Raw genomic sequence first — 20430 nt, forward strand, 5'->3', positions numbered from 1 at the left:
TTGTCAGTGCCTTCAGTTGAAAGAGTGAAGAAATCTCCTGTAAGATGTAATATAGAGAAGATCCATCAGTGAGCTTTATTGTGAGCTCTGAAGACATTTATTGATTTTTTTGGTTTTTCATAAATACCTACTCAGTGCCCTGTCTCTGTCATCTGTGTGTTATAGGACAATTATAAAAATGTATCGATGTGATATTGATATCACCAAGACAGCATTTGTTGAACACAAGTGCACAGCTGTAACAGGAATCAACAGATAAGGCTGTCTGGTGTAAAGTTTATACCTGCCTCATGAGATTTTCAGGTGTTTTCGCTGTTTTCATGATTTGTTTAAGTGCAACAGAGGAAAAATGTGCGGGTTTATTTTTGCTTTTTTTAATTGCTGTTGCTGACAACCCATCTTAAAGTTGGCAATGAAGGAAACACACCAACGCTTCATTTGTTCTAACAAGCCTCATGCCATCCCTCTCTCTCTCTCTCTGCAATCACTGAATGTCATTCCAAGCTAATTAGTAGTTTTATAGCCTAATGAAAGGCCCATTAAACAGACTGGACTGCTTTGTAATGTCCAGCTTCCCCCCTGTTTGGCTTGAATGGCTCTTTGTCATTCAGGTTTATTTCAGTCTCCATGAACAGCAGTCACTCTGACAACTGGCATTTTGGAAAGGTTGCAAAACAAGGGGGTGCAGTTTGGAGGACAGATCACCCTTAGCTGGGGAACTTGGGTTTAAGCTGCCATGTCCACAACTGTCCACCCTGCTTGTTCAGCTCTCCTTGAACAAGACCCCGAGTCCCTCCCAGTCCCTCAGCTGTGCTGCAGCACCTCTTTGAAGGCCAAGATAAAAGAAAATGGAGATCAAGTAGCATCGTTTCAGTTCCTACTTCTCTGACTTGTGACTTATTCTCGCTGCTCATACTGACAGTCCCTCCAATCTTAAAGCCACTATGTGTAGGATTTGTACTTCCTCATCATCATTATTGTGTGTTTCAATAGTTTTTGTTTCAGTAACAAAATTGGGGCAGTTTCACTGATGATTTTCCAATTTATTCATTTCAGAGTTCTTGGGTTGAATCCATACTTGAGATTTCTTAAGCTGATAGTGAAAAAGGTTTCATTTGGGTGAATTGGCTTTGACAGAGTGAATTGACAAACTAGTTTATGTGCTGTATTAGATGAGGCATGTGGTTGCAGGCTCATTGTCACTTTTTGTTGAAAGGATCTTCTCTCCTATCTTATGATCGCCAGGTAAGGGCTGGAAATTAAAATTAATTGACGTCCCTTGTTCCACAATAAATAAAAACACACATAATGAGATATGTACATATCTCACTGAGGCATTAATAAATGCCAGACAGGACATTATGGTCTGTTAGGCTCCTATTATAATGTTGGCAGTAATGGCCAGGACTGCACGCCATTTTTGCCTTTTACTTCTCTCTGCAACTCAACAGGATATCAATTATCAAAGACACAAAGTGCTTTCAATTCAGTTTGTGTGTGAAGTTGACACTTGAGCACATGCTGTGTATCTGTAGGTGTTTGTGGACCAAAAGGTTGTTAAAATTTGTTTTGTGCAGAATTTGGAGCTGAACGCCTCACCTGTAGAACATGTATGTTCTTGTGTTGTGTGAGCGCAGACTGTGGGTGTGCTCTTGCATGGTGGGGATACATGAATATACACACATCCTCAGTGACACCCCTATCAGGATGGCCGAGTGTTCTTAAGTGCTACTCTCTGTCAAGGGAGGCAGCAGCAGGATTTGAGCAGTGTGTGACTCCTTCAGAGCAGTGCTCTCCCAGCTGAGGACTAATGACTCATGGAGGATGTGGCTGCTGGGATTTCTCTCTGGATGGCTACATGCCATCTTCAACATATGTTTACCTGCTTTTTAATTGGTCCATTTCCCTTTTCAGCAAAATCAGAAGTACTTGAATCCCCACAATGTGAGACATAAACACACACACTCATGCAAAAACTGGAACTATATAAACCATATTAATATCACATACAAAATTTTTTCTTCCTGGATGTACGTTCGTGGGTGCTAGGTGGAGTGTGTGCATGTGGATTTCGCTGGGAACGGTAGAGGACGCTGTCTGTTGATTTAAGCTGTGTGGTGGTTGACAGTGGAGCAGTGAATTTAAAACGCCTCTTTAATGCAGGCTCACTGTTTAAAGTGAGGCGCTGCCTCGCCGGTGTTGTGGCATTGCAGGCGAGTGTGCAATGTGGTGGAATAATACTGCGCTTATTAAATCTCTCTCTCCTGTCTATCAGCTCCCTAAGTGTCTCATGCAAACTTTTCTTTTTCTCTCTTGCCTCAGTCTCTTTCTCTCTCTAATCAAGTACACTTTAACGCAGTGACACAGTGTTTACTACAGTACTCTGTTGTATTTCCTGCAGGCACACAAAGGCACAGTTTCTCTACCACCTGGTTATCATTCTTTTTATGGGCATCTTTGTGAGTCTGTGTGTGTGTGTGTGTCTGTGTGTGTGTGTGTGTGTAATAGAAGAAGAATCAGCTTTATTGACAGTATATATATTTTTACATACACACACTGAATTTGTCCTCTGCATTTCACCCATCCTTAGTTGAACACAAACGCAACACCCAGCAAGTTACATGCAGTGAAACACACAGGAGCAGTGGGCTGCCACTGTCAGGTAAATGCCTTGCTCAAGTGCACAGCAGGTTAATGGGGGTGGGGGGGCATGTTCTCATTAAATTTTTCCTGTCCATCCGGTGGGGGAATTGAACCGGTAACCCTCTGATCACAAGCCGCTTCTCCAACCTCTACGCCATGGCTGCCCCATCAAAGGTGCACCCTTCCTGGCAGCTCTGCAGCACCGGGTCGATGGAGCAAACAGAGCAAGCCCCTTTTTCAGCTCCCAGTGTTAAAACTCCATTTAATATGTTGTCCAGTTATGGAGAATGTATCAGATATTAAACTCATAAGAACAGATACTACACTTGATCTTAGTCAAACCTTAGCAGTTACCTAAGCTGAATTCTCTATTTGCATCAGCCAGATTTAGCTTTTGCCTGCAATTCAATCAGTCCACAGAGCGGCTATACTTTTGGAATATCCTCTGCTTATCCAAAACATTTGAACCAATAACCTTAAGGTCTCAACTCTGCATTTCTATCGTTCAGACTATTGTTGCCCCAGCCATGATATATTTCATTAACTTAGCAAACTGCAAACCTGTAAAGTTTGACCACTGGGCAGCCTTCGAGCTGTCACCTTATTTCCACAAAGTATTTCACTTTGCAAGCATTATTTTTGTTCCAAAAATCACTGCAAGTAAAACATGCAGAATTTTAATCAAATGATGTGTGTGTTGGCAGCTGAAAAACCATTTGTAATTGAAACCGTCACCATATTTCAAAAAGGTAGAAGAATTCAAGTGGATTTAAGCTTTTCTACCACATTGCTGTCAGGATAACGATTAGGTAAATGAATTTCTACTTTGACAGACTTTGACGGACTGAAATCAGAAATTCACTGAACAAAAACAATTTCTCAAAGAAGAGTTGTTATTTTTTTCCACGATGGCTGGAGCTGCTCTGATAGCGGTGATCTTTATCCCTCCTGACCGCGCTCCTTGCTTGGCTCCGCCTTGTGCTTTACAAGACTGCTACTCCAGAAATAATCTACTGTGTTCAAAATCAAAACTTACTCAACCAATTAAATCAGTCCATGAAAGCGATTCAGAAAATGCCACCTCTGGAAGGCCTCAGCCAACCACACAAACAGACAGGTAAACACATGTAAATGTATTCGCTCATTCTCATGTACCGCAACAAACTTGTACACACATGGCGACACACCAGCACCTTAGGCACAAATTGGACAATGACACCTGAGGTGCACATGCACATGCACACACACACTGACAGACATGCAATTAGAAGGTCAGGTGTGTGGAATAGCAAACAGTCCAAATGCGACAGGCTCAGACACAATCCAACTAGTCCAGACAGCCAGTGTAATGGTGTGAATGAAGTGAGATGAAAGAGTCTATATGAATCAGTTAGTCTGTCTGTGTCTGCATTGATCACACAGCAGGCAGCTCAATACATGTCTCTAACTTTCTCTTTCCGCCTGTCTGTTTCCTTCTACCTCACTTTGGCTTTTTTCTCTCTTTTCAACCTCTCCGCCCATCTATCACCAATCAATTGACAGTCATCAGGAAAATGGAAAAGAAGTCTTGGTTGTGTGTGTGTGTGTGTGAATGTGCGTGTGTGTGAATGCGCGTGTGTAGTTGTCTGTGTCTCTACAATAATCCTTTTGAGAATGTAAGGACTGTTACCTGAGTGCACTGAGCCTCCTTCTGTAAGATGATTTAAGATTTAGTTTTGTGAAAGATGCCAAAGCAGTGAGTCTAAACTGGTGACTAAATGTCATCTGTACATATGAGTATGAACCTGGAGGAAACTGAACATCTCAGTTATTTTATCTTCTGTTTGATTTATTTCATTTTCCTCATATTTAGTAAAGCACTTTGTACACGTTATTGAAAGCTGCCTTTGATTTCAAAATGTTGCTGCTGCTCTGTAACTTATTGCTGCATTCCTGGTTTTTAGTCGTATTATTAAAACCGCATCCTTCTTTTGCAGTTCAACAGATGAGCAGTTTCGCTGGAACACTCAAGGTACACCACTCACCACTATCCTTTGTACACACACACACACACACACACACACACTGCCCAGCCATGCATGTGAAGGTGCGGCTGCGTGAGACAACTCCTCAAACTCCTTTTTAAACTGAGAACCTCACTAATACTGACAGAAATCTGCAAGGTTTTATAGTTGGAACACCTCGAATTCAAGGATTAGATTTATTGCCCTGACACCAGCAAGGCCTGTTCTGCCTCGTGTCGGAGTGACACACTCGGAGAATTGTGCGTCAAGGAACATTTGGAATTTATACAGCAGTCCAGTAATACATGGGCGGAGGCACCCGCCCACATACCTGATTGATTAAAAGATGATTGCAAACTCAGACACAGATACACCCACACTCGCTCAGACATACTGAAACACACATCAGAATGTCTTAGTGGTGCTGAAGCAAAGCCACAAACATACAGTTTTTTTCCTCCCTCATCTGCACACAGAAATTGCCATATGAACTTACTCACACTGAACACAGAATCGACTACGCTTTAGCTTCATTTTCACTCAGGCATCTCCCAGGTCAGCATGAAATCAAATGCCCTTCATCTCATAACCAAGCAGTAATCCTTACGTCTCCCCATTTTCTCTCTCTGTCTCTTTGTGTCTTTCCTTGTTTTCCTACTTCACAGCAGATGGACAAAAGGATATCGAGGACGAGTTGACCACGGGTTTAGAGTTGGTGGACTCCTGCATTCGCTCGCTCCAGGAATCAGGAATACTCGACAGTGGAGAACGTGAGTATGCTTATTGTTGTCATCGTGTGTGTGTTTGGGGTAGGAAAGGAGGATGCAACTTAATAATATAAAGTGTCTATTTAAAGTCCAACCACTTGTGTATCTTTTGTGCTGTTCATCTGCCTGACTCAGATCAAATCAGCACTGCCACCCAAACACTCTCAGTGTAGGAGCATAAAGGCACAAACTGAATTTAAATTAAGTTTTTAAATTTTATGTTTATTCACATTTGGTCTTTTGTTGATGGGAAAGTATTTATTTATTTTTCAGAAGGTTGTCAACATGTGATTGATGGATTCAAGCAGGCAGGGATGTGGACGACCCTGTTACTGTTTCAAAAGGGACATGAATCACAATTTTAATTGCACACAGCCCCTCCTTAAGCAGAGTTACTGTGGGAGAGAGAATATCCAGCTGAGCTCAATAAAAAAAACTACACATGTGTTTGTTTTAAATACAGAAGAATTATGGTGCGTATTGTTTGATAATTATTTTTGTTTTCCTGAAAGGAGGAGAGAAAATGTGCTCTTATTAGTCCCTCAGGCATTTCGTTAGCTGGCGCTAAGTGCAGCAATTCCCTTTGTTATTATTGAGTCTCCCTCAAACTTTATTTATACTTACAGTAAGCACGTTGAGCCGAGGGAGGAATTTGTTTCAGATTAATTAGAAGTAAAGTATATAGTTAGATGAAGTAGCAGTACAGTATTTGAAAATGAGAATATATTCTTTTATGCGCAAAAAGATGAGGAAATGTATATTCCAAACAGGAACACGGCTGTAGTTTGGCACTGAAAGGTAAGCAGAGTTTGTTAAGAAATGCAACTGATTCCAAAAACAGTGACTTGGCGGTCTGGTCGATAACTAGAAATACTCCTCCACAAGCAGGTGAAAATGTCATTGCTCTTTTCATGTGGAGACAGACAGATAACAGCCAGCCAGACAACATTTAAACAGACAAACAAGCCGACACCAACAACCGTTCAGCTTCATGCAGCTCTCCCATCCTACAGACGTACAAACAGTGACTGAGAGGCAGCCTGCGTATGAGCTCTTCCTAAATGTGCCTGGCATTTTCTTTGCAGGTCATTGGTTTTGGATCACTGCGTTCCCATTTTACTTATTGTCTGCTGACCTTTTTGGTAGTTAATATTGCTGTGATGGATGGCATTTTAAGAATTTTGCAACGTACACGTGGCTCAGTGAAATTCTACATAAGAATTTACTCACATATGACACCATGATAACCACCCCCACCCCAAACACCACTAACATCTGATCTCAAGTTTTTATTTGCGATCAACAGAATCACAATTCATTTCTGGGTCAAATGACTCAGTGGACTTTATTGGCTTTATTGGTTGAAGCAGTGCCAAACATCATGTCAGTAACCAATTCCTACTGAGCTCCTCCTAACGGAGATGGGAAGGAAGTGAGATGGCTCATCATCAGCTCTAGAAGAAAGATTTATAATTTTTAATTCAGATGGTTAGGGAAGACTTTTTTTTTTCAAGTTTTAGTTTTTTCTGTATGCAGTCTGATGATGTATACAGTTTAGTCTGTGGCTCCCATTTTTAGCACCTTTAGAAAGAGCTGGCCAGTGAGGAACAGCTTCCCTAAAATTGCTGCTTCTGGTTTCGTTTGATAAGGAACAAATTGGATGTTTAAGCACATGCAGAACAGTGGGGAGACGTGGCAGACAGTTTGATTGTTATCTTGTTTGTAGGGAGTGTCTGAGTCCGCGTCACTCCTGCTCCTTCTCAGTCCAAATAGTTGGCACTCTCACTGTGAGCACTCTTATTGTGGATGCTTCATAGCCAGCCCCCATTTTGCAAATAGCCTTCAACCAAAAGCATCACAATGTGTGTGCGTGCTGATAAATTCGGCCCGGCTTTTTGTCTGTACGTGTGCATGTGTATGTGTGTTTTCCCCCTAAAAGGTAGCTCTGCAAATAGCTCAGCGGTGAATACACTGAATAGTGACATGTCGCTGACTTCAGTGCAAGGTGGCACAAAACACGGAGGCTTTTTGCTTTCACCTGATACGACAGTCGGTGAGGTGTCACAACAGAGCCACGCAAATGTTTGAGACCAAGACTTAAAAATGTTAATGTCATAAACTGAAATATACTTCTCAGAGCAATTACTGTGCAGATTTGGTGCATTGTGCTGTCAAACCAGCCTCAAGCCCTTGTGTGTTTATGTGAAGTGTGTGAGTGTGTGTGAACATTTCATAGATTTAGTGAGAATATGATTTTCGTAATTTGTCTGAGCTGCTGAAATATTCATGTTTTCCATGTGAGAATGAAGACTCTGTGAGACTGCGAGACCTGAAAGGACTTAAAGCCTCACTGCCAGCCGCGTTTTCATTTCACCCTCTGACTCATACGCGCATAATCATACACACAAACAGCACACACAGAGCACATGCGTGTACTCGTTGTCACACATGCACAAACACGCAAAATCCTAAACACACTATTTCTCCGTCGGCCGACTTGATGATGTTCCTGATCATCTGACTCGCCAGCACAACCACACTTTACAAACGCTTACAGTTTTTGTCACACTGCTCACACAGTGTAACAAACACAAAGGCTGAGGGCGGATGAGTTTGGGAGCTCCCACTCAGTCTGCGTAACGCTGAGTGCTGTTTAATAATTCATAAAAAGTAAGGGATGAATCGAGATGTGAAAAGACAAGTCTTTTGTGAAGGCAAGAAGCAGAGGAGTTGATCTCGGTTCGCAACTCGCAGCCTCACAGGGATTCTGGGGGAAGACGGGGAGAGAGAGAGAGACAAAGAGCAACCAATAGATATGGGAGAAGAATAATAAGAGGCTTTTGTTATTTTGGGTGGGAAAAAGAAACATGCCAGTGAGCTCTGGGGGAGACACTTTTTGTAGATTTTACAGGGACATATTCATGATATTTCTAAATTTAAAACTGGGAAAGTATGAGGAAAAAAGAGACATCCTAACTTTAACAACACACGGCATGTCCTTGAAATGAGTATTTAGACAGACACATTTAGACAGAGAGAGGGCAAAAATAGCAACTTAGTGAAATATTTATGCACCTCTGAGTGAACAGGTCACGGACCTGACTGCTCTTCAGTCAAACCAGAACATATGGTTAATGTAGATAACCACTGACTTCTGTGTGCTTTCGAGCAGTCCGCTGCCCTGTGAAATCAGTTTAATTATTTCCAAATTCTGTTTTTTTTACTGTTTTTCCCAATTTTCATGTTTTCTGATATTTTCTGATTTTCTTTTCTTACGATTTAAGCTCATGTTGTCATCAGAAAGACTGTCTGATCATGTGGTGCATCAAAATTTGAAGAAAAGAACATAGAAATAACTACATAGAAAGAAAATACACATTTGAATGCAATGCAAATGAATTCCGTGTAGCATTTCCTTGCTTTTGTAAGATGCAGTGCTTCACATCGGAGCTTCACGTTATAATTTCATCGTAATAACACTCTAAAGTTAGCCATTTGTGTGAACTTCTTCAGTTTTTTGGATGACTTAACCGCCTCAGTGGGCCTCTTTGACATTTATGTACACAGTGAAATCAGAGGGGATTATTATTTGAAGCCACAGGGATGGGGCTGGCTTCGGACTGGCAGGTTTAGCATTGACTGAAGCTGATTTCGTTAGGCAGTCGTCTGTGTTAACGCCATGATGGTGCTTAGGCTGTCAGAGTGTGTGGAAGGTGTAATGAGTCACTTATTCCAGTGTCTTGCAAAGCTGACTAAATAACAGTTTGAACAAAACAGTGTTCAATGATTCATTCCAAACTAGAACTTCCTTATGGCTTACACGAAGGGTCAACAGTACACAGTAAACATGTTTGAGGTGGTAACAAATCAACTTACTAGGCGTTCCATCATTACAACTTTCTTCTTTTCTGCCCTCCTCCGCCTCCTGCCATCCTCTCCATCTCCCTGCTCCTCCTCCTCCCATTCTCTATGTTCCTCTGTTTCTCTTTCCCTCTACTAATAAATTATGTATGCCATCTCCAACTCACGGAGTGCTGCACTGCTGCACTATCTGCTCTAAATTGCTGCTCTCTCTCTCCCTTCCCCATTTCACTCTTTGCCTCTCAATCTTTCCCCTTCACGCCCCCTCTCTTTCTCACTCTTAATCTCTCTCTCTCCTCACTCTCTCTCTGCACACACACACACACACACACACACACACACACAAACACATGCACACAAACTCAACTCAACCCCCACCTCCCATCCAACCATGCACTGCTCCTGTCTCTATCGGTAGGACCGGCTCTTCTTTCCCAGAGTTCCTTGCAGCTCAACTCCACCCCGGAGGCTTCGCTCCAGTACTCTGCCAGCTACCATAGCAACCAGACCCTCGCCCTTAGCGACAGCATCTCCTCAGCAGCAACTCCTCAGCGCAGCGGGCAGGTTGGAGGAGCCGTGCACAGCTACAACCAGGTAGGATATACAGCTGTACACAGATGATAACGAGGATGCAAGTGTTGATGACAATGAAAAAGACAGCCAAACAAAATTTCTTACACTGTTCTTTAGAACTTGTGCAGCAGGCTGATGGCCAGAGAATTATAATGACTGATGTCAGAGGACTTTGACTGTGAAGGTAACTCACCGCGGGAGAGTTTTCCACAATTTCTATGCACAATTGCATTGTAGTTTTTTGCTCATTGAAAGTGTGCAGACCTTTGAGGACTGATGTTGAGTTACTGTATGCACCGATTTGCAGGCAACTCGCTCCGTCGTTTTTCCGTGACAAGTCGAGCGAACATCGACTGTTTTTTTCCCCTTGTATTCTACAACACAGCGCTTCTCCAGCTACATGTTACTCTGACTTTCAGAGTGGATTTGTTTGACATCACAGTTGGCTCTAGTTGGTCAGTGTATAAGTACATATTCATGTAGAATCCCAATTTGTTAGCCCTGTTGAAGTGGTTTAGTCCAGTGCGTCAACTGGTTTTTAAAGCATTTTTCTGTGTTTGACAGAACTTGAGAGACAAATTCATTAAAGCTGTTTAGGAAGAGACAGGTAATCAGACGCTGCTAGTCCAAAATGAGGAGATGATTAAATCCACACAGACATCTCAGTGAGTTTCTTATTTTGCAGGACTTGAGAAAAAATGCGGGAGACAAAGTCATGTATTAATCACAGCAGTGTACTGATTAAGAGACAGAAAACCCACCAAATTCATTTCCATCCTACAGGATCCAATTATTTCCAATTTTCACATCCTTAACATATCAAGTTTAATACACATATTGTATACACACATGCTTACATACACACACATACACACAAACACACACACACACACACACACAAACTTTCAAACCACCCACACATCCGCTAAATCAGTGAGCAGCTGCAGTGCTTCATTAAAATATATTGCCTGTGTCTGGGGCCAACGTTCCATTTGTGATAGATGGATTGAGAGTAAGTGGAAATATTTTAGGTCAATAATTATAAATCAGGTAATTATTTAACAAGCAGAACTCTTTTAGAATGCCTCTTATGCATTTTTCTAAATACCTGCACATGTTCATCTGTGAAGTGAATGGATGTTTGGTTTGTGTTTTATGACTTTCTCATTTCCTGTGTGTGTTGTGTATTTGCTTGCTTGTGTACACGTATCTCATGAAAGAGGAAGGTGAAGCAGCCGATGTCTGTCTTTGTAAATACGTTCATTCATTTCCCCGCCACAGTCACACCAAAGCCAAAGGCTCCCATTCTGTCCCTTAATACATTAGAAATACAGGGTACAAAGATAGAGACAAAAACAGACAGACAAACATACAGATGGACGGACAGATAAGACAGAGAGAGATTTCATTCTATCAGGATTCTGAATTTTGTGATTTCTAGTCTTCTGTTTCCCTTTTATTGCAGTGTTGCTGTCCTCTTTTCCCTCCTCCTTTCTTCCCTCCCTGTCCTCTCTGCTCACCATCTCTGTCTGTGTGAGCATGTGTGTGTGTGTGTGTGTGTGTGTTTATGTGTGTGTATCCTTTGCTCTGATGTTTTTGGCTTGTCACTGTAATGGGGCCAGTGTTGTCAGATGGGCTTGTTGCTCATGAATAGCTTTACTGGAGCCAGTGCTGCTAGATATGCAGGTGCAGCTTGCATGCATGTGTAACACATGCAGAATTTGTTGGTGTGCTTGCAGGCATGTGCACGTGAATGTGCACTCCTTCAACCGTGTGTATGGCTGCATTTATTTAAAGTTTGCACAAGAGGCTGTTTCAGGGAGAGAGAGAGAGAGAGAGAGAGAGAAAGTGAAAGGTCTCGCATGTAGCTGCTCTTCTGTGGGGTATTTATAACCCTGAGAGGCCCTGCTTTAATAATGCATGGATACATGGCACCTCAAACATCCCAGTGTTTTACCGGAGGAGCGAAGAAGCAGCTCCGTTAGATGGCATCAAATGGTGAAAGAGAAAGTGCTCTCCCTCGCACATCATGTCAGGCTGTCCGTCTGTTCGTTACCTCAGCCAACAATTCATTTGTACTTATCATTTATTCACCTGGTGAACTGCTCATCATTCTATTCATTCACCCATAAGTCTTCATCAGCCTAAAGTCCGTTGCTGTCTAACTTTGCGTCTCAATGACTGTAGCTCAACTGCAGCGTTGAACACAATCAGGTGACATAAAGCATTAAGAGGGTAAACTCATGTTTGCGGCCAGCGTCTCAGCAGCCTTAGATTTCTCACTTGGCTTCATAACCTACTAAACTAACACAGGGGACTGTAGAGCAGATTTTTATGGTGCACACTGTTCTGGATAGTTGCTCACACCCCGATTAAGATGCCTCCCTGGCTGTTTATAGACACTTCCCATAATCCACACTCTAATAACTCTAATTATCCATGTGCGCTCAAATAAAGAGACTTTTATATATAAAACAGCTCTTTCACATGTGCACTTACAATATGTTCCATTAACACCTGAAATTCTCAATCATTTCTTAAAGACTAATTGCAATAATCTGTAGAGATATAAGAGGGTAGGATCTGTTACCTGTGCTGTTACTGTGAAAGTATGGATATTGATGCGTTAAAACATATGATTACAGTTTGTAACAGTATGGTGATTCCTGGGACAGACAGTTCATTTAATAGAGATTAAGGTGGAAACCATCATTCATATCCAGCTCATTACTCCACAAGCGTGACTCCTATAACCCAGATTTTCACATCCTGAGAGAGAGTAGACTTCGGCAGGTTGCTGTAGGTTATGTGTTCGTGGTATGGAGTGAGCTGTAGATTTCTGTTCTCTGTTAACATTGGAATCAGTGGGGCACTCGCAGTGCCATTGCTGTCACTTTGAGGGTGATGTTTAAATCTTAGGTAGTTATATTTTTATGAAAAAGATTTTGTCCTCCATGAGCTGAATATTTTGAAGTGCCAATGAAGCTTCTACTTTCTACATAGACGAATTGTGCCTTCTGTCATGATACACAAACATTACTGGTTTGAGCAAACATCAAAACAGTGATTTGTTTATGAAAGGCGTCAGAGTGGATTAAATAAAGTTGCTGATGACAGTTCTGGAGAAATTATGTGGAATTGAACTCATGGAAGTTCTTCACAGTGCATGTAATTCAGTTTTAGTAGCAAAGTCTAAATGGCACCTGAATTTTAACAATTTTGTGTTGTTTATCCATTTTTCATCTTTTTCTTATCTTCCTCTTCACCACAGTTTTCACCAATTTGGAGTAAAATTAGTAGTTTAGCCAAGTAAAAACCCAGCTTCAGTGAGGATTTTCTCTTGTGTGTTGAGATCAGGGTGGATCTAGCAGCTCAAGGTTGAATGCTATCCTCTGCCCCCTCAGCATTTCTGCACACACGTATGAGCACGTAGACAGAAACACACACGGTCGTTTTACTGAGTCGAGAATGTGCGTGGAAGCTGCACCATAGCCTGCTGTGTATTTGACCAGTTCCTCATTTCACCAATTTGCCTTTCTTTCAGTCCCTGTCGATGTCTCCCTGTGTCTGTTACTCTGCCTGTTTGTCTCCATAACCCGAAAGTCAGATTTTTAAGAGACTGCTAATCCACTCAGAGATTAATCAGTTTCCATGACCCCTCTGCAAATAAAGCAGTGCTGGAACCAATGGCCTGTTGTCCTCACCAAGCACACTTTGGCTCATTATGAAGCAGGGGAATATAACCAGAGACGGCCATTGAGAGCATAATGGGAGCTTGTGCGCCTGTGTGCGTTACTATATTTATCCCGGGAAGGTTTGCTGAGCACGCATGCTTTTATCCTAATCCTTCTGCACAATTGTATAGCTGCAACAATTCACACCTGGATGCTTTTACACAAAGGTAGCATTTGAACACAACTCCAGATTGTTGATGTGTGTGTCTGTGTGTTTGTATGTGATGAGAGACGCTGGTGATTGGATGATCACATCTTCATGGTCGTTTACACTGTGCGTATACATGTGTGCTTAAAGGGACAGCTCACCTCAAATTCCAAAGTATATATTTTTTCTTCTTACCTGTAGTGCCATTTATCCATCTAGATGGCCTTGGTGTCAGTTGCTGAGTTCTGGAGATGTGGCCAGTACAGATGTCTGCCTCCTCTTGAGACTACATGCTACTTTGCTTGCTGTGCTCAAAGAGAGAAAGAGTGTGAGCAGTTTCATGTAGGAACTGTTCTCTTCCTGCTGAACCACACAGAAGGAAACATGCATCTACTTTTGGACGAGAGGCTTGTGCTTGTGACCAGGCACAATGTCAGTATTAATGTTGTAGCTTGGTTAGCTTAGTCAGCTAGCTTCTCATCCTTGAGTAGTCTCACACTTTGTTCTGCATGGTGATATGGAAAGAAAATATATGTTTTTGATTTCTGGAGGAACTAATTCAAAAATTTATTTAGTTATTTTAGTTATTTTTTAACTTTCTTGCTAAGAAACGATTCAAGGATTCAAGGAGTTTTATTGTCATTTCACACATGTAGAAACATGAGGTAGAACGAAATTAGTTTCCCTGGTCCCGGTATAAGCCCAGTGACCTACAAAATACTTAATACTATAAATATAAAACAACACTATATAAGTATAAAAACAACCAAGGATAACAAGGATGGCAACAATATTTACAGCAGTATTGCGGCACTGTGCAAATGAAAGAGTAGTGCAAATATGAAAGAGTAAACAGGAGGTTTGAGTATTTAAATTGAGTATTTAAATTCTCTGTCTGCATGAACAAGTGGTGAACATGCAATGATGACGGCTCTCTGAGGTGACTCAGTGACTGAGTGTTTGCGTAATATGACCTTGTGCGACTGCAGCCACGTCAGGCTAGCAATAACATATGTGAATCACCTGTACAGCTTGAAGCATCAACATTAAGCTATATGAGGCTCAGTGCAGCCCTGGCATACGCTCTCCCCTGCCGTCTCTGGGGACTCAGGAGAATATATTAGGACCGAGCAGCATGTGATTTGCGGGGGAAAGGCATCTCATGCTCTAAGTTTGTCTCAGACATTGGCACCCAACTTTTTGTCTGTATGGAATTAATTGCAGTCAAAGTGGTAGGTAGCAAAAAATGCATCAGTTATTTTCATCCAAATCAATATGAGTCATTTAATGTGAAAAGGTTCTGTCTTCTATTTTAATAATTCACTCTATTGTTTTAAGTATTTCTGAATATTGGGGTTCGTGTAACGACAGATGACAAATATTTACACATGAATATGTTACGGACTGTGCAGACCCTCTGTCTTCTTTGAGTAGGTGGTGTGCCAAGGTTTTATGACAAATGATTTCAGTCAGCTGAGCTCCTAGGATGTCATGGCTTGTCTCTGCTGTCTCTGTGAGTCTGTTTGAATCACCCCTCTGTTTTCTTTGGGGATTTCATTACGAGCTCCTCTGAGGTTCAGCTGGGACTCCTCAAAGGCTTGACTGAACTCATTGTGCATAAAAGTTCATGATGGCAACTACTACTATTTTATTCTTTTTTATCCCATTTTTCTTCACTCTGTCTCTCCCTTTCCCTCCTCTCAACTTCACCCTCCCCCACGCTCATCCCTCCCTCTGTTCAACCCTTCTCCTCGGTCATGGATCTTGCTCTGTGTTCCCTCACATCCCCTCAGGTGACATCTAGTCGTGCAGCCCAGCAGCAACCATCACAAACTGGGGCAGGGTCAGGTAAGAACTCACCTCTGCCTCTCCTCCCTGCTTTTCTCTGTCTCTCTTCATGGAGATGCATGCATTTCTTTAGAATAAATAAATCTGGCATAGCATGAAGCACTGTGGATACAAAGATATGACACTTGCAGACACTGACAGACGTGCATGAAAATTGGAATAAAAACCTTGCTACTGGTGGAATGTTTCCAGACCCTGCAGTATGTATCATTTTCTCACATGTTGTTTGTATCCACATTTTATAAATAAGCTATACTACCATTCGTCTCTGGAGTTGCTATGATTTGTACCATACATGTATAGTACTGCAAACGCTGTATTACATGTTCTTATACCAAGCCTGGTTTTAGCTTTTTAGGAAAGCTCTTTCTTCCTCCCCTCCCTTGTTCTCCAGGTATTTACTACTCCAGCTCCACCTTACCCACCCAGCGTGTCAGCTCCCCTCTTACAGGAGGAGGATCGGGATCCAGTTCCCCGAGTAAACTCCAGCGCCTGGGGTCAGCCTCAGACACGTCGGGGTATTCTACCACTCAGCGCCTGCCTTCCTCCTCCTCTTCTCCCAACAAACAGTCTCCTGCCAATCGACTGGCCAAGTCATACAGGTGGGTGTGGTTGATGTGTTGCTGTTGATGCTGATGTCTAATGATAATGAGGTTTCTTGGTGATAGTGGCTTTTTGTTTCGGCAGAGTGGAGTTCGCTGCAGCATGTCCTCTATGCATGGGGTTCACACACTACCTGGTGTGCTACACTATTGTATTTAATACATCAGTCTCATTCACAGACAGCATGAGAGGAGGGATAAATAAACAATGAGTGACAACAATAGAGTAGAGTAGAATGATTGAAAGGGAAAATTGCCTTTGGAGTTCATCGTCCTCCATATGCGGACTTGCAGTGAATACGAAGCACTCATACACTTCCCTCGTGGTGGGGCGAAGCATAGTTTCTGTATGTGGAATGGAGTCATTATTTTACAGATAAATTGTGTCACTGCTCATTTGTCCTCCAGCACCACAGTTGCTGTGACAACAGCAGGAGGGGGCGGGTCTCCCCTGAGGGTCGCATCTCCACCCAACTCGACAGCAGGAGGAGGGGCCAGCTCATCATCGTCCCCTCTTCACCAGGTAATGTTACAGTCTGATGGTATGGACACCTGATATAGATTGCTTGGAGAAATTACTTAATGGTTTTCTGCGCATTTACAATTCTTTTTTTTTTTTACTGCAGAGCAGTAGACTTTGATAGTGATTTGACAGTAGCTACTTTATGGAGCATTATAGTGAAACGATTAGGTTTTAGTACAGTATTTACTGTGGTAATGCCCAGTATTCATGTTTCTATTTAAGTATAATATTAAATTGTGATCGTATTGATTGATGCCAAGCAGCTGGGTGTTGGAGGGACGATCAGATTCTTTCCCACTTTGTCAGACCTTTAATCATGACAAAGAAGAGCGTAGTGCAGCTCCAGAGCAATTACAGATTGAACCATATCTTCTTTTAGTGATGTTATCTCTTCAAATAGCACCTTATCTGAACATTGTTTTCTAAAGCAAATTTCTCGGGTGCTTATATCCAGTCTCTCACACTGTGCCTTGAAGAGAAGTTTTTTTTTTGTTTTTTTTTTTTTTTAGCTTGGGTGCTTCTCAGCTTAAATTACATTCATAAGTCTTAAGTGGTTTGGATATGGTTTACACAAAGTGTCAATTTCAATTTATAAGCCCATTTTACAAAAGTTTCTCGATTGGATATAGACACAGAAGTAAATTGGCAAAGTAAATTAGAAAAAAAAAAATAGCGGTTCAAACTGAAGTATAACTGAAGCACACAAATCGATGCATATCAGCCACGAATGTCAGCAGTTACAGATTTGGCTGCCAACACCCTGCAGCCGAACAGGAGGTAATTACAGCAGTGCATAGACTCCAGCCTGTACATTCCCTGAGCTTATTTACAATAAAAACTCTTGTCTTTGTCAGATGAGCTCAGGCATAGGGAGCTATGCCACTTTGTCTCCCAAACGTCTGGCCGCTCACCACGCGTCTGACCAGTACAAGATCTCCCACGAGCTCTACGCTACTGCTACCCTGCAGAGGCCTGGCAGTCTGGCAGGTGGGAGTTCACTCACTCATGCAGTCTCACACATACATACCCATAAACTCAAATGTACGTGAAACTCCACCACAGGAGTTCAGTCACCACACTCTGTGCAATGAGTAGTAAGAGGTTGCAAGTCACATATCTTTGAGCACCTCAGTGTGTTGTGGTTGGCATCTTTTGGTTAATCGTAGTGCTTGTAAATATTTTATGAAAGGTGTCAGAGCTTCTTTGTGGCTGCCCTTTATATAGAAGAACTTCAAAATTAATGCACAAGCTGTTCTGCAGTAACATTTGCGTATCACAGGCTGTTTGTGAACAGGTTTGTTATGACTACCAGATACAAACCAAGACTGAAATGATTCAGTGTCTAATTGTGCCTTCAAATAAGATCTGTTTGCTGTGTCTGGAAGCTGAATGTGTGGTCTGAGCACAGGCAGAATTCAGGCTAACGCACACTTTTATTTGCTGCTGCAGTTGCATTGACGAGTGAATGACTTTCTCTCTTGACTCAGCAAAATCATGTTGGCTCAATGTCAAACTGAAAATGAAAATGTGTCGTGGACACTGTTTATGCTTTATAGTTGTGTGTTGTAAAATCTTATTTGTGGTTGGCTGCTTGTGCCTGTTTGAATTAAATACGGTAGGTAGCCCACAGTTTCAAAGACTTTAAATTCTCAAGACTTGTTTAACAAGTGCCATCCAGACTAAAAGTACTTTTAGATAACCTCCTTCTTTCATTTGGCTTTACTCAAATTTATGCCCTGTGCCTTAGTGCATGAGAAGTGGCTTCGCTACTCTTCATGTAACTGCAGACAAATTCTTTCTTTGCTTATCTCAGGTTTTCATTTTAGGGGTCATTCCGCATCCTTTTAAGGAAATCTGTGAAAACCTTTATTTCTTCTTTTTTTTTGTCTATTTCTAGTTCTTGTATGGACATTTTGTGAGCTAATTATATAACCGTGAACTGAATGGACAGACTCAGACTGAGCCTTGGTAAAAGCTAAATTGGTGCCTCTGACAGATTCCTCTGCTGTAGGTTGACATTTTAACATAATTGAAATATTGGACAAGATTAATATTGATTAAACCAGGTGGCAGTGTTCGGAAGCTCTGTAGAAAGTTTAACTGATTAATCTTTTAAACTTAGAGCCACATGACCTTCGTTCTTCACCCCGAGGGCATAACTGTGATCTTGAAGCAATGCCTGGGGGTTTTGTCTGTCCCAAAGACTTTAAACAAAGAAGAAAAGACTCAGCAGAAATGAGTTCTGATGGAGAAAAGATCTCAGACTGTCAGTATAATTACCAGCCGTGGGTCATGTGATTATCAGCGTTTGCTTTGATGAGCTTAGACTACCATGCTGGGGTTGATAATAGCAGGACATTTCAAAGGCAGCTTATCATGCAAGATATTTACTTTTAAATACACACTGGTATTTTTGGTACTCACCATATTCCCCAAATCCTACAAAAGATGTTGGCCAAAGGGTTTTTTTCCACAGGTTTTTTCACTTTTCCACTGCAAAAAGCACAGTGGAGTTCATCTGAGTAGTCTGTTTGGCAGGGAGCTGGAACTGTCCAAAAAAAGAAATTACCTCTTGATGCTTCCTGCATGGAGTGGCCTGAGTGATAGCTCACAGTACACTGTGGGTAAATATTGCCATGATGTCACAGTGGCAAAATACCAAGCTGAGGAAAATGAATGACTAAGTAGAAAGATAATTAAAAAGTTTGTGAAAGTGAGCTTCACAGGCATTAACACAGACGAGGCACCGCCATAATCACACAGATGTTTTGATACATAACCCTGTTCTCAGTTTGATTAGAAAGTTATTGGAAGTATAAGATAATCTTGTTGAGTCTTGACCTGACAGATGTACCACATGTGAAAGAGCAAAGACTGTTATATCTTCCTTTTTCACCGGAGGCGTAGGTCATATTTGCTTTCGTTTGAGCTACACCAAAGGTGTTAAGGGACCAGAGTTGGTTTTATATTTCATCCCTTTAAAATGTTTTACAGATTGAAACATTATGGAAGAGCATTTTTTTTTAATCTCTGCATCATTTTAACTCCTCTTCTTGAAATCCCTCCTCCATTTGAACGCAAAAGGTCTGCACCTCCACAACTGGGCCCTCGTTAGTCAAATGAAAAGAAGTGAATCATGAAAAAAAAGAGACTTCAAAGACAAAGGCATGAAGGAAGAGAAAGAGAAAGAGAAAGAGAGAGCTTGGATGAATAATGCTCTTAATGGGTGTGTCCATGACTCTGATTAGCCCTCCTTCATGCACATTCTGACCGACTCTCTCTATCTGTCTCTGAATTCACCGAGTTTCAGCTGAGCTCAGGGGGGGAGTTTAGTGTCTAAAGCTTAAGCTCTCTCTCCATGTATTTCTGTCAATTTCTCAAATTCTCTCTACCCCCCCACCTTCTCCTGAGTCTCTCGTCGTCTTTCTGTTTGTCTTTTCTGTCTCTGGCGACTCCTGGCTAGCAGAGTGTGACGGGAGGCAGCCTACATTTTTGTTAGCAAGGCATGTAAACAGGCCAGTCAGTTAACCACGCTGTTGAAAGGAGCACACGGGAAACTCAGTATCCCCTTCGCCACAGTCGTGCTCCAGACAAGCGTAATGAGTTGAACTGCTTTATCTTTTGCCAAAGTGTAGGACGGGACGTGCAGGCTCACCTGTTTCATCAAAGAGGTTTAGGATAATAACTGACTCCTGTTGTGTATTCTTTGTCTTGATTTGTGCTGCTTT

At 41.9% G+C, this 20430-nt stretch overlaps 1 protein-coding gene and 1 non-coding gene across 10 annotated transcripts in view; one reads left to right on the forward strand and one right to left on the reverse strand.

Annotated features, from left to right (window-relative positions):
- ctnnd2a (catenin (cadherin-associated protein), delta 2a) overlaps positions 1–20430 on the forward strand; it is a 222589-nt gene that overhangs the window by 97700 nt on the left and 104459 nt on the right. For all 9 annotated transcript variants that reach the window (XR_006841506.1, XR_006841504.1, XR_006841505.1 and 6 more), the window contains 7 exons: positions 4620–4654; positions 5312–5416; positions 9693–9868; positions 15523–15577; positions 15972–16179; positions 16588–16702; positions 17557–17689. Coding sequence is in view for 6 of the 9 variants with exons in the window: in XM_046372048.1 (XP_046228004.1) it covers positions 4620–4654; positions 5312–5416; positions 9693–9868; positions 15523–15577; positions 15972–16179; positions 16588–16702; positions 17557–17689 (827 nt within the window). In the remaining 3 variants the exon portion in view is untranslated. The remainder of the gene's footprint in view (positions 1–4619; positions 4655–5311; positions 5417–9692; positions 9869–15522; positions 15578–15971; positions 16180–16587; positions 16703–17556; positions 17690–20430) is intronic.
- On the reverse strand, positions 2813–2997 carry LOC124050032. The gene has a single exon (XR_006841538.1). It is a non-coding gene; the product is annotated as a U2 spliceosomal RNA (small nuclear RNA).

The sequence above is a fragment of the Scatophagus argus genome, chromosome 18, assembly GCF_020382885.2.
Source record: "Scatophagus argus isolate fScaArg1 chromosome 18, fScaArg1.pri, whole genome shotgun sequence".
Taxonomy (NCBI): domain Eukaryota; kingdom Metazoa; phylum Chordata; class Actinopteri; family Scatophagidae; genus Scatophagus; species Scatophagus argus.